The 14529-nt window shown below is 39.6% G+C and overlaps 1 protein-coding gene across 8 annotated transcripts in view; it reads right to left on the reverse strand.

The window, feature by feature from the left end:
- LOC117304839 (leucine-rich repeat serine/threonine-protein kinase 2-like) overlaps nucleotides 1-14529 on the reverse strand; it is a 111105-nt gene that overhangs the window by 39105 nt on the left and 57471 nt on the right. For all 8 annotated transcript variants that reach the window (XM_033789469.1, XM_033789517.1, XM_033789499.1 and 5 more), the window contains 13 exons: nucleotides 13217-13368; nucleotides 12357-12477; nucleotides 10706-10817; nucleotides 10042-10116; nucleotides 9260-9370; nucleotides 8378-8473; nucleotides 6694-6839; nucleotides 5635-5755; nucleotides 4510-4639; nucleotides 3767-3926; nucleotides 2511-2565; nucleotides 1073-1207; nucleotides 623-781 (listed from right to left, as the gene is read on the reverse strand). In XM_033789469.1, the coding sequence (XP_033645360.1) occupies nucleotides 623-781; nucleotides 1073-1207; nucleotides 2511-2565; nucleotides 3767-3926; nucleotides 4510-4639; nucleotides 5635-5755; nucleotides 6694-6839; nucleotides 8378-8473; nucleotides 9260-9370; nucleotides 10042-10116; nucleotides 10706-10817; nucleotides 12357-12477; nucleotides 13217-13368 (1573 nt within the window). The remainder of the gene's footprint in view (nucleotides 1-622; nucleotides 782-1072; nucleotides 1208-2510; nucleotides 2566-3766; nucleotides 3927-4509; nucleotides 4640-5634; nucleotides 5756-6693; nucleotides 6840-8377; nucleotides 8474-9259; nucleotides 9371-10041; nucleotides 10117-10705; nucleotides 10818-12356; nucleotides 12478-13216; nucleotides 13369-14529) is intronic.

Here is a 14529-nt window from a genome sequence, read left to right on the forward strand (position 1 = left end):
CGACCTTTGCAATTCTAGAGTCTAGTTGGTATGACACTGCTCTAGAATTGCAAAGGTCGTGGGTTTGAATCCCACCCGAGTAAAATGCCTGTGATTTTTTTCACAGGACTCGGGAAAGTACTGAGTATACAGTGCTACACACATCGGTGTATATGGGTAAAAACCAAAAATTAATATTCTTTATCCCCGATGCAAATTTAACATCTATTAAAATCGTTTGCAGTACCCGCTGCTAAAAACATAGGATTCGAACTGCCTCTAGCTACCGGGCAATCTCGGTAGTCTAGTTGGTATGACACTGCTCTAGAATTGCAAAGGTCGTGGGTTCGAATCCCACCCGAGTAAAATGCCTGTGATTTCTTTCACAGGACTCGGGGAAAGTACTGAGTAAACAGCGCTAACACACATCGGTGGATGGGTAAAAACCAAAATTAATAAGAGTGCCTCTAGTTGTGAGCTTACACCAGGGCCCAACTTCATAGCCCTACAGTAAGCAGATTTTTGTGCTAACTGTCGCAGAAAAATCAAAGCATTAGCGTATTTCACAAGTTTGCAACACTGACTAGATCCTCCACAGATGAGACCCTTGTCATGAGGAGGATTTTGAGGGTCTCTTCCTTACCCCGTGGGAGTTGATGTACGGATTGATCTCTCTGACTGTTACGATGAGTGCCATCATTTTACACAGCCATTCTGGATCCACAAAGTACATGTCTTTAAGCTGACTGACTGGATCGTTGTAATGAAGAAGAACTCCAGTTTCATGCAGGAATCTCACAGCCTGAACAAAATACAAACAAAAAATATTAGTAACTAAGAGAGATTTGCGGTAACACCATGAAGAAATCTCTTTTTTGGGAGTGTTGGGTGTGGTCTTGACGTTTTGATCCTCATGTGAAGAGCAGAGTATACCGCTTGAAATTTCAAGACCACACAGGCTCTTTTCTGAGCCAACACTCCCTCAAAAGAGAATGAATACATGGTTATACTCGCAAGTTTACTATTTATTTATAGTTTATTCTTAGAAAGATTGTTGGTTTTGTTTAGATGAATGAGAAAATTAAGAGCCAACCTGTGAGAGTTCATCGATGTCCAGCTGTAGGGAATGTTCTCGAACCATCTGCAGTAACTGTCTCCTCATTACTACCGGGGCCTGGTTACTCTCCTTCAATCTTCTCGCTTCCTCCTTCAATAACTCCTCAAGATGCTGCCAAGATAAACAGTTAAATAGGGATTAAATTATGATAGCCCAAATATTCTTGGTTCTGCTTATTGTCAGATTTCCGGATGGGTCATAAAGCCGTAATTACCGTGTGTTGTGTAAAGGCAAAGAATACCTTCGTTTGTCAAACCGCTGGATTGTTTTAAAGACACTGGACACTATTGGTAATTGTCGAAGACCAGTTTTCTCACTTTGTGTATCTCAACATATGCATAAAATAACAAACCTGTCTCGGAGTTGCGAGATAACTATGAAAGAAAAAAACACCCATGTAACACGAAGTTGTGTGCTTTCAGATGCTTGATTTCGAGACCTCAAATTCTAAATCTGAGGTCTCAAAATCAAAATCGTGGAAAATTACTTCTTTCCGAAAACTACGCCACTTCAGAGGGGGCCGTTTCTCACAATGTTTTTACTATCAACCTCTCCCCATTACTTGCCAAGTAAGGTTTTATGCTAATAATTACTTTTAGTAATTACCAATAGTGTTCACTTCCTTTAATCCTATATAGATGTAGATATACAAAATAAAACAATATCTGAAAATATATTTTGTTTCAAAAGGTGGACGCTTTTTGAGAACCCAGTTACACTTATTGTTAGGAGCAGTGGTGTCAAGCAGTGTCTATCTTTTAAAAGACCTACTGGACAATCCTGAGCATTGTTAATGATGTTATCTTGATGGTGTTTGTGTTTTTTAGCTCAATTTCTCCCTCCCAAAGTCAGAAAAAAAGTTGTACTAATTTGAGTGTGTGTATGTCAGCCCTTATCGGCTAATCCCCCTAATTCGGCTGATCCAGGTCATTTATATACATCAGAGGGATCAGGAAGAGTTTTCTGTCTTATAATTAGTTTCTAACGATAAAATAACAGACTCCTTCCATTGGTCCACATCACCGAGCTCAAACAATAGAAACGTGCATACGAGTATGCGCTAGGCACAACTTTCGCTCGTCCCCAGCGCCTCGCTTTAACCAAAGGCGCTGGGATGGGAAAACGCATCATGCACTGTCATTGGTTTAATAATGCGCAGTCCCATCATGCATCACACTCACACTGCACCATATTTCTATGCACTGTACGCATGACGTACTTCCCGAACAAGAATCTGTTCAAGCGATTAGCCCATCCCAGAGGTCCTGGATAGACTGGCCGCTGGGGCCGTGCCAAGGCACAACTCTCAGCCAATGCTCTTCTTTTGACCTCAGTGAGGGCGCTGTCTCAGCATGTGATGTCTATGCAGGGTAAATAACGCATAAATTCAAACTGACAGGGACAAGTTGCTTACCTGATAACTATAAGGAATCATCTGTCCCAAGATTGGCTGGCCTTTGATTTTGCAACTGTGTTCAAACATAAAACAAGTGATGCATGTTTAAGAAATGTGAATAGATATTAGGGAAAAATAGATCAGAATTCAAAAATAACTGCTATTCCAAGAAAATTAATGTTTTTTCCCCAAGAACAATCACTGTGGATACCAGTCTTGATCAAAGCTCCATATTAATTATTATTTATTGTTTAACTTTTTCTTCGGGGGGGGGGGGGCAATAAATTAGGTGCCTTGATTTTGATGAGACCAATTGGACCAAAAGCTCTCTCATTCATTCATTTTTATTAAAAACAAACTGGCAGCTCAAAGCTGAACTCTGTGGCATTGCAAGTTAAAAATCTCTCTCAAGTTATGCTATGAAACTTGAAACACTTCTTCACAACTCAAGAAGAAAATCACATTGTGTCATGAGAGGTACTTACATCTCAATGAGGTCACAATGAGGCGTCTTAGTGCCTCTAATCCCTCATTCTCACTGGTACAGCTAATAGCTCTAAATCCCATGATCTCAGGGAAGCCAAGGGACTTAGTATATGACATGAGAGGTACTTACATCTCAATGAGGTCACAATGAGGCGTCTTAGTGCCTCTAATCCCTCATTCTCACTGGTACAGCTAATAGCTCTAAATCCCATGATCTCAGGGAAGCCAAGGGACTTAGTATATGACATGAGAGGTACTTACGTCTCAATGAGGTCCACAATGAGGCGTCTTAGTGCCTCTAATCCCTCATTCTCACTGGTACAGCTAATAGCTCTAAATCCCATGATCTCAGGGAAGCCAAGGGACTTAGTATATGACATGAGAGGTACTTACATCTCAATGAGGTCCACAATGAGGCGTCTTAGTGCCTCTAATCCCCCATTCTCACTGGTACAGCTAATAGCTCTAAATCCCATGATCTCAGGGAAGCCAAGGGACTTAGTATATGACATGAGAGGTACTTACATCTCAATGAGGTCCACAATGAGGCGTCTTAGTGCCTCTAATCCCCCATTCTCACTGGTACAGCTAATAACTCTAAATCCCATGATCTCAGGGAAGCCAAGGGACTTAGTATATGACATGAGAGGTACTTACATCTCAATGAGGTCACAATGAGGCGTCTTAGTGCCTCTAATCCCTCATTCTCACTGGTACAGCTAATAGCTCTAAATCCCATGATCTCAGGGAAGCCAAGGGACTTAGTATATGACATGAGAGGTACTTACGTCTCAATGAGGTCCACAATGAGGCGTCTTAGTGCCTCTAGTCCCTCATTCTCGCTGGTACAACTAATGGCTCTGAATCCCATGATCTCAGGGAAGCCTGGAGACTTACAGAGACTCTGTACCCTTAGCTCCATGTCTCGGATAAACTCCAACTCTTTGTCTGTAGCAACAAAAAGAAAACATCCAGTTTGAACTGTGGGTTGAAACCACAGCACTTTAAAGCCATTACACACTTTCGGAACAGACATGACAGAGAAAAAAAAAAAAAATCACACATTTTCAAATAATTTACAGGGTTTACAGAAGGTAATGGTGAAAGCCTTCTCTTGAAATATTATTCCATGAAATGCTTTACTTTTTGAGAAAACATTAAAACAATTATGAATTCTCGATAGCGAGAATTACGGATTTATTTTAAACACATGTCATAAAACGGCGAAACATGCGAAAACAAGAGTGGGTTTTCCGTTATTTTCTCCCGACTCCGATGACCGATTGAGCCTAAATTTTCACAGGTTTGTAATTTTATATACAAGTTGTGATACACGAAGTGTGGGCCTTTGGACAATACTGTTTACCGAAAGTGTCCAATGGCTTTAACCAATTAATACATGACTGCACATACTTCAAAAAACAAACTATTTACTGAAATAGGGTAACTTTGTTTATTAAAAGAATCTCAATAGTGAGTGAATGTAGTTAAACAAACAAAAATAAATAATTCATAATTAAGAGGAGCAGACCTTTTGGTATTTTGTCTTTGTGCGTTCCAACGACAACCACTGGGCACGAGGGCGCCAGAGCCTGAATTGTCAACAGCCATGGGCGTAGTGTCTTGACTTCATCTGGACCTTTACTGATGTCGTACACCACCTGAAATGACCAACAACTTACTGTTTAATCAAACACCTTTAACAAAACAAATTTTTTTTATAGATCTTACTTTTTCAGATTCTAGGTCTGGTTTCAGAGGGACACATAAAGGTATGTTTTTTGTTTTTTTCTGCTTTCTGAGAAAACAGCAAATAATTGTCACAGTATTTCCCAAGAACGTTAAATTCATCAAGGTTTAACAAGTTACACCAGGTACCAACAGCATCTCATCTGGCCGCAGCATTCGCTAACCACTACCGACACTCCAAAATCTGAGACACAATTAATGTATGAACGACTCTCAGATTCAAACCATATCATTTTGGAGTGAATCCCTTCTCATAACAGTTTGTACAATCAACATCTGGGCCCAATTTTATAGTGCTGCTTAACGGTAAGCAAATTTGCGAGCTTACCATAGAAGAACAATTTGCTTGAGCCTTAACCATTTCACAGGTTAGCAGAAAAATTGGGCAGCCATATTGCGTGTTTGCCGTGGATTTGCATTGTGCTGCATTTATTTTCGTGCGGTAAGCACTGGAAGGTTAGCATGCCTTTTCGTTTGCTTACCGTTAGCAGCGCTATGAAATAAAAATTGCAAAGTAAGCACAAAACCGGCCGCTAAGCAGCGCTTTGAAATTGGGCCCTGCATGGTCATTCCATGTCATAACAGCCTAACTCAACATTTTGAAAAGCAAGTACTGGTATAACCTGTTTTGCCATAAAAATGAATGGAGGTGTAAAAAGAGGCAGAGATACATGTAAGACACATATTCACGTCTATAAATAGCAAGCCTTTGAATTTTTGAAATGGAAATAAAACTCTCAATATACCCAGAAATGATCTTAAAATGAAACAAAAAAATTTGAGTTTGCCTGTTTAGCCCCAAAATGTTCTAGGTGAATGCAAAAAGCCATTCAAACCAACTTCTGTTTGTTAGTCCAAAACAGTTTGGCGTCAGTTGGTTAAATTGATAATGATGTGTTGCTCTTACCAAGAAGAGAGCTCTGCCTGTCAGGAAGCAGGGATGGGTGCTGTAGAAATCCTCCTGACCAGCAAAGTCCCAAGTATTCAGACAGAAATCCACTGTCTTACGATTGGTCCGAACTGGTATCCTACAAGTCATAGTAGAGGTCAAAGAGCCAGTGGTTAGAGTTCAATCTTCAACTTTTTAATAGACCTTTCTGTTGATGATTAACAAACTGCCCTGGTTGGCATATTAGTAAAACACTCAATCGTATTAACAGATGTTTTAACCAAACTTTCAACTAAATAAAATACCTCCCACGATTGTTTGCTGTGTTCCAACAAACTCAACACTTTTTTTTGAATAGACGTGTGACACTGTTACAAACAGTAGCGATCTGTTTTTGTTTTGCATATGGCATTCCAAAGTTCTCCAACCTCAGTTGGTTAACAACTGGACTGTGACGGTCATACTGGAAGATTGATGTAGCTTCAATTTGCAGTAACACCAAGTGATGTTAAAAATATGAATGATTTCCATATTTATACACAGGATTCAGGGGTGGATTTCACAAAGAGTTAGGACTAGTCTTATCTCGAGTTAGGACCAGTTACTCGTCCTATCCATGCAATTTGTATACCTCCTAGGACTAGTCCTAAGTTAGGACTTGTCCTAACTTAGGACTATCCATGCAATTTGTATATCCCCTAGGACTAGTCCTAAGTTAGGACTTGTCCTAACTCTTTGTTAAATCGACCCCAGGTTCGTTAAGTTTGGATTTAAGACTCAAACCCACATTCTGCTGATCAGAACCACCAGAGCATGTTGAATCCGGGGCGCATGATCGCTCAGCCAAGACATGCCAACAAGCCATTTTGAGGTATGGTGGACACACTCATATGGCACTATTAGGTTGGGATAAATTCGTCTTAAAACACCCAATCCAAACAGTGCACTCCTATAAGGTCCACCATACCTCAAAAAAGTTAATAGAGTGTTTAACTTATGTACACTTGCCAAGTGTCTTGTTGACAAAAATCGACAGTATGTGAACAGACCCATTACAATGAACCAATTGAAACTTACTTCCAATCTTGTACTTTGATCCCAACGGTAGCAACGTTGGCGAACTTCTTACTCTTCTTCTGCTTCTGTAGTCTGGCCAACAATGTGGACTTGCCCCTGCCTCCGTAACCCACTAGCATAAGCTTCATGCGATAGTAGGGAACAGACTGAAGTATTGAGAAAAAAAGAAAAAAATGCAGAGTTTTAGAATGCAAAGATCAAATTTCATAGACAGTAAAAAGGAACTTCTTGAGCAGACAAAGGAACTTCATAGAAATATTTCAGCTAAGCAAATATAAGCAGGTTACCAGATGCAATCAGATCCACACATAAGGTGATATTTTGGCTTGTAACTTTTTTCTGCAAATTTTTTTGTTAGATGATCTTCCCATCAAGGGAACTCAGCAATCTCCCACATGGGGTATGAATGCCAAGCTGGCAACAGCAAATCTCACTCACACTAACATTGGTCTAACGTCTATGATTATGAATTCCACAAATCAAGAAGTTGTGATTCAGTAACTAGATGCCAGAACTTGTTATAGTCATTAATAAATCAGCAGTAAGCTTGGTAGGATTTGAAGGTCACAACCATGTGATTGCAAGTACTGCACTTTAACCTCTTGTGGTAGAAGCAGATCAATAAAAGTCTGGGCCCAATTTCATAGCGCTGCTTAACAGTAAGCACATTTGCGTGCTTACTGTAGCAGACAAATTTGCTTAAAGGGTCTATGTAACTTTCGTAGGACACAAAACACAATGTCCACAGATTTACACTAAACTTGCACAGTTTGAAGATAATGATAGTAGAAAGCTTCCCTGAAAATATTATGTGCTGAGGTGCTGTAGTTTTTGGGAAATGAGTAAAACAATGTAATGAAAATAGTTTTCGTCTCATGAGACAAAAATTATTTTAATAATTTACAAACGTATTTTCATGACATTGTTTTACTCATTTCTCAAAAGCTACAGCACCTTAGTATTTAATATTTGAAGGGAAGCTTTCCACTATCATTATCTTCAAACCCTGTAAGTTTAATGTTAATCTATGGACATTTTGAAAAAGTACCCAAATCCTTTAAGCCTTAGCATATTTCACAGATTAGCAGAAAAATTGGGCGGCCTCATTGCGTGTTAGCGTGGATTTGTATTGTGATGTCATTTATTTTTGTGCGGTAAGCACCGGAAGGTAAGCATGCCTTTTCGTGTGCTTACGGGTTACAGCGCTATGAAATAGAAATTGCACAGTAAGCACAAAATCTGCCGCTAAGCAGCACTATGAAATTGGGCCCTGGCGGGAATGAGAGGAGCAAAGATGACAGCAAGTGCCAGGTATGAAATAATAATAATATTTGGTTTTTATATAGCGCTTTATACACCATGTCTCAAAGCGCTTCCAACAACACTATAACCCTGATCACTGGGCCATTTCATTCCCTGGGGAGTATACAGCCTGTGCCGCAAAATGTGTAGCGCACTAAGCTAAGCCAACCACAAGCACCATCTCTGCCCTCACAGATACCCATTTACCCCTGGGTGGAGAGAAGCAATTATAGTAAAGGGACTGGAACACACACTTTGCTAAACAGAAACACAAGAGCTTGAGTTTGGTGCTCTTATCCATGTTTTTAACTCTAACTACCCTAGGTAGCTAGGCATGGAGGATCCACCCACATCCCAAAGGCTTCAGTGAGTCAACTCCTACCTGTTTGAGTTTCTGATTGAGGAAGCCAACGATGTCCTTAGTACGACCCTTCAGAATGGACGGATCCAGATCCAATTTCAATCCATCAAGAGGAAACTAAGCCGACAAGAAACAAAGACAAAATGGCAGATAATGAGAAAATCATCAACGGATACACTGGAGAAAACAAACCATTATTTGCAGTATGTGAGGGCGTGTGTGAACTAAATTTACAAGATGGGGAAAAAAAAAAAAAAAAAAAGTTTTTTCCAGTAATTATTAGTAGAATTATTTATTTGGATATCGGAACAAGAGTAAGATAAAGCTGCTGTGGTGCAAGAAAAATTAGCTGTGGAGAGCGTCCTCGAATCCCACCGAGTAATATGCCTGTGTGTTTTTTTTTCACAGAGCTCGGAAAAGTATTGGGTACAACAAAAATTAGTATTCTTTATCTCCAATGCAAATTTCCATCTATTAAAGACACTGTGGACACTTTTGGTAATTGTCAAAGACCAGTCTTCACAGTTGGTCTATCTCAACATATGCACAAAATAACAAACCTGTAGAAATTTGAGCTCGGTCGTCGAAGTGCGAGATATTAATGAAAGGAAAAAACAAAGTCGTGCACTTTAAGATGCTTGATTTCGAGACCTCAAATTCTAAATCTGAGGTCTCGAAACCAAATTCGTGGAAAATTACTTCTTTCTCAAAAACTACGTCGCTCCAGAGGGAGCCGTTTCTCACAATGTTTTATACTATCAACCTCTCCCCATTACTCATTACCAAGAAAGGTTTTATGCTAATAATTATTTTGTGTAATTACCAATAGTGTCCACTGCCTTTAAATATGAAAGTAAATTGGGTCAAAAGAAGCACATTTCACAATCAGTTGTTTACATGTACCTCCCAGAGCCTTGATAGTCTCCCCAGGTCATCAGGGATGCTGGTGGTCTTTGGGTTGTTGCTTATATCCAAAGACGTCAACGTCGATATCTGACCTATCTCTCTCGGTATCTGTTGGCATGGCAACGTGAATTAAGTTTTTCTCAAGCAATCAGTGTTGCAAACAGGATTAAACAGAGGCAAAACACAAAAACAGAAGATTTTATAGAAATCTAGCAGTTATAATAGACAGAAAGTTATGGCCAGATGACAAACAACAGATTTTTTCCAGCATTGTCAGCAGCCATATCTGTTCATATATATCAATTTTTATCAAACTATAATGTTGGGACTCATAAACCTTATGGACAAGGCAGCTTGGTTTAGAAACCTTCCAAATTCTCTGTTCCTATGTCACACTACAACAAACTGTTTGTATGCCTGACCTTATGAAATTTGGGCCTACAGTCCCTAATCCTTCTGAACTATGCACTTTGGCAATTAGATAAACAAAGAGCACAAGGTTCCCTTCGAAAAGTTTGAATACACAGGGGTGGATTTCATAAAGAGTTAGGACTAGTCTTATCTCGAGTTAGGAAGAGTTACTCTCCTAACTTAGGACTAGCTGTCTGTTTTTCTCTTAGGACTAGTCCTAAGTTAGGACCTAGTCCTAAATCTTTGTGAAATCGACCCCAGGAGACTTGGAAGGTCTACTCCAAAATATAAGCTCAAAGGATTTGCTGTTAGCTTGAAACCCACTTGAATAATACTTTACTGAGCAAAGTTCAAACTGCTAATAGTACCTGTGAGAGTTGATTGTTGTTCAGACTAAGACGTTCAAGTTTCTGCCATGAGCGGATATTCTCACCCAGGTCCACCTGTCAAGATCAAAGCAACAACAGAAAAAAGAGAGAGACACAATTTGTTTTTTGCCATTCTAACACTGCAGATTTATTAAACATCAAGTAATAAACAATAAAGAAAACTGACTGGGTAAGTTTTTAATTAGCCTAGCAATGGGAGACTTTTAAACTCTAGGTGGCAGCAAACTTACCAGCTAAATTTCCAATATTCACGTAGTTCTCCGAGTATGCGCACACTACCTGGTACATCTGCTGCCACCAAGCGTCCCAAAAGTCCCCCATTAAGCTTGTTCAAGCTGAGTAGTTGAATTCCAAGCAACACTTAACACTTAACCATAGTTGCTTCTCATCCCATAGGAGTAAAATATACCCCTCCACAAATCTGCATTTTCACTAAATGCAATGACAAGGGTTGACTTTGTACTGTTAAAGGTTGTTACAATTTCCGGATGAACTTTGTATTGATTTATTGTAAAATTTGATGCAATTCAATCTTCTGATTGATTGTGATGTCTTTTTATAATTTTGAAATAATGAATAAACATTTATCTATCTATCTATCACACGCTACAGAATGATGTCCATTGACAATCAACAAACAAACCTTCTTGATTCTGTTGTGTCCGAGATGAACTTCCCTCAAGCCTTGACTCTTCCATTCTACTGGAGGGGGGACGCCGATCAAACCATTATTGCTCAAGTCAATGCTCCTCAGCCTGCAGGTACACCATCAGGAATCCCATTAAACAAATTATTATGTAAAGCATTGTCATGACTATTAGATTGATCACATAGAGTTATATATAAGAACTAGAGGGCGCACGAGTGATGCTTCGTGCACAAACGCCACGGGACCGCAAGATGACAAGCGCGTCATTCGGCACGCGCGTTGAATATGAAATACACGTTTGAGGTTTTTTTTTATTGAACGTTCACGCGATGCTGTTTGTTCAACTTACAAAATGGCCGCACAAACACACGCTGTGAGATAGCTGTTTTGTCAACTTAGAAAATGGCCGCCTGCTCGCATACCGGGGCGCGTATATAGGCCAGTGCGCGCTCTAGTTCTTATATATAACTCTATGATTGATCATTATCTTCCACTATACAAATAATGAATGTTTATGAGTGCAATGGTGCGAATATGTTCATGAGTTGAAAGATGGAATGTTCTATTCAACGAGGCGGAGCCGAGTTGAATGGAACATTCCATCTTTCATCGAATGAACATATTGCACCATTGCATGAATGAAAAACATTCATTATTTGTTTTATATAACATCCAAGTAGATCTTTGTCATTTTGATTGGAAGATACAACTTTCAAAACAAACAAAGCGTATAGGCCTACAATTTCTAATTGTAAATTACACCCGTTTCTTTTGGGTCGTCCTGTTTGACAATGTGCGTTCTGTACAGCTATTTTCAGACACGCAGAAAAGCCAAATGCTAGTATGTGCCTAGCTTGCAGTAACACTGCTGCGTTACCAAAGACACGCGCACGCGGTGATGCTTTTTGCTCAACGTGCAATTCTGAGGGAACGAAAAAAGCACGCTGAGTGACGTAGCGTGCAATAGTACTTTTATTTGCCAACACGTGACGGACAATCCTCCAATCAAATGGCAAGGATCTGCTTGGGTATTATATAATATGCACTAATCCTCCAATCAGATGCTCGAACCGGAGTGTGGTCATAGGCCATAACCTACCTCCAGTTTTTATTATGCACACTGCGTATTATGGGTGTCAATTCGTCCTGCTTCGTATACAGTCAGTGCAAAAATTCCATTCTAAGCTTTGCACGTGCATGTCGTTTGTCATGAAATATCGCTCTCAAGTTCTAAACTTTGAGGTTCACTTCAATGAGGCTGGAAGATAGCAATATAGCGCGTGTGCATCCAATATCCAACGAGGCCGAAGACTGAGTTGGATATGGGACACAGAAGCGCTACATTTTTTCCGTATTCCACTAGTGCTTGTATGATAACTTATAATGACCCTTATGCAAGATTCCAGGAATTTCTATGACTTTGGCGGAAGAATAACTTAGCGGTAACATCATGTGAATATCTCTTAAGTAGTGCTTGTTCTAAAAAAGACTCAGTGGTTAACGACTCTAAAACCATTAAGAACTAAAATCCATTGAGAACAAAGACAGTTTAACTTTTAAATAAATGAAATGTTTTCAAACAAAATAACTGAGCGGCAATAATTTAGCTTTTGACATCCAATAGCATATCTTTTGATGAGCTTACCATGGTAACTGAAGAATCATTTTCGGAATGAATGGACGGTCTGGAAGGGCGAGCTTGTTCTCGGCTAGTTTAAGGGTTACAAGTGAAGACAGAGTTTCCCCAAGTTCCTCTGAGAGACTCTCTGTTAAAAATAATGAGTTTGAAGCCATTATACACTTTCGGCACAGAAACAAAAAAAAGTTCACAGATTTACTAATAACTAACAGGGTTTACAGAAGGTAATGGTGGAAGACTTCTCTTGAAATATTATTCCATGAAATGCTTTAATTTTTTGAGAAAACATTAAAACAATTATCAATTCTCGTTGTCGAGATTAACGGATTTGTTTTAAACACATGTCATGACACGGCGAAACGTGCAGAAACAAGGGTTGGTTTTCCCCGTTATTTTCTCCCGACTCTGATGACCGATTGAGCCAAAAGTTTCACAGCTTTGTTATTTTTTATATCAGTTGTGATACACGAAGTGTGGGCCTTTGGACAATACTGTTTACCGAAAGTGTCCAATGGCTTTAAGACGCTGTATAAGAACAGATGTTAAATTTGCAATACTGTTACACCGATGTGTATAAGCAATTTATAATCGGAAATGTCCTGGTTTTTGTGAACAAAATAAATCAAAGGCAATCATTCTTTATCCCCGATGCAAGTTGCAGTACCCTCTGCTAAAATATAGGAGTCAAACTGCCTCCAGCATGCCCTACATACGTCACTTAGCAACCACTCGCTAACCATTGATCCTTGCATGAACTTGACCTTGATGCTTATATTCACTTGTGGGAGTCTATTGAGTTCCCTCGATGGGACGATCATTTAGACAGACAACAAGAACTGTCCACCGTCTTCTTCTGGAATGCTTACCTAGTTTATTGAAAGAGACGTTAAGATACTCCAATGACAAACACTGCCACATACTTTCAGATGGTATGTGTTTGAGATTATTATGAGATAGATCCAAAGACTGCAATCGGCTGAGCTCAAGGGACCGTAAAGGCAGATCATTCAGACTGTTCCTGTAAATTCAAATAAATTCAAAAAAAGAGGTAGTTGTTGCAAACTGCTTGACCTCCAATAGTACAAAATAGTGAGTGGCCTGAAGTTTCGTCCCTGTGAGAGTCTTTCTATTGTTTGAAACTTTATTAAGGAACTCAAATATCACGTAATAAACCACAAAGAAAACTGACCAGGTAAATTAGAATTCAATTTGTAATGAACCAACAAAAATTGACTAGAGCAAGATTTGAAACATGCTGGTGCTCTACCCATTTAGTCATCTAGCCCTATCGTTGGCGATTTCCCTATTAATTTTGTCAATAAGTTTGGTCAGCTATTCCAATGTACAAGTTGAATGGCTTCTGACTGGCACCCGTTAAAAAAATATTGACAAAATAAGGAGTTCACCAACATTAGGACTAAGAGCTGGAACATTAATCCACACGTTTGAAAAATAGTTTTAATTTCAAGGGTGATTTTCTCCAACACAGAGTTTGGACTGAGGTGCATCGTATATAATGTCAGTTTGTGGCATGACCCGTGCTGTATAATAATACATGTAGTGGCTTCTTATATAGGGTTCATGTCCATCACTCAGTGACACTTGTGTCCCTGAGCAAGACACTTAACTATAATTGCTTCTCTCCACCCAGGGGTAAATGGGTACCTGTGAGGGCAGAGATGGTTCTTGTGATTGATTTAGCCGAGTAGCGCATATTAATGTTGCACAAGGCTGTATACTCCCCACCAGGGAGCTGAGATGGTTTAAGGAGTGATTTAAGGCCCAGTGACCAGGGGTAATAATGTGAAGCGCTTTGGGACGCCCTCCGGGTGTGAAAAGCGCTATATAAAAACGGATTATTATTATTATTATTATTCAACATTAGGTGTTTTCCTGAAAGGTATGTGGGACATTTATAATATATGAGGCCTACTCTGTTTACATATACATCACTATGTAATGGTTTATAAGGTGCTGTGTGTGGGATATGCAGCCAATCAAACCAGGAACACAGGGGCAAGCCCCTTCTCATTTGGCTAAGTGCACTGGGTTCTTTTATGGCATTACACAAAAAACGGACCAACAGCTTTACGCTCCATTCGAAAGCGAAGCATCATGGTTATATGTCTTACTCAGGGACACAAGTGTCAAGACCAGACTCGAACTCACACTCTGCTAT

Source organism: Asterias rubens, chromosome 2 (assembly GCF_902459465.1).
Source record: "Asterias rubens chromosome 2, eAstRub1.3, whole genome shotgun sequence".
Classification (NCBI taxonomy): Eukaryota; Metazoa; Echinodermata; class Asteroidea; order Forcipulatida; family Asteriidae; genus Asterias; species Asterias rubens.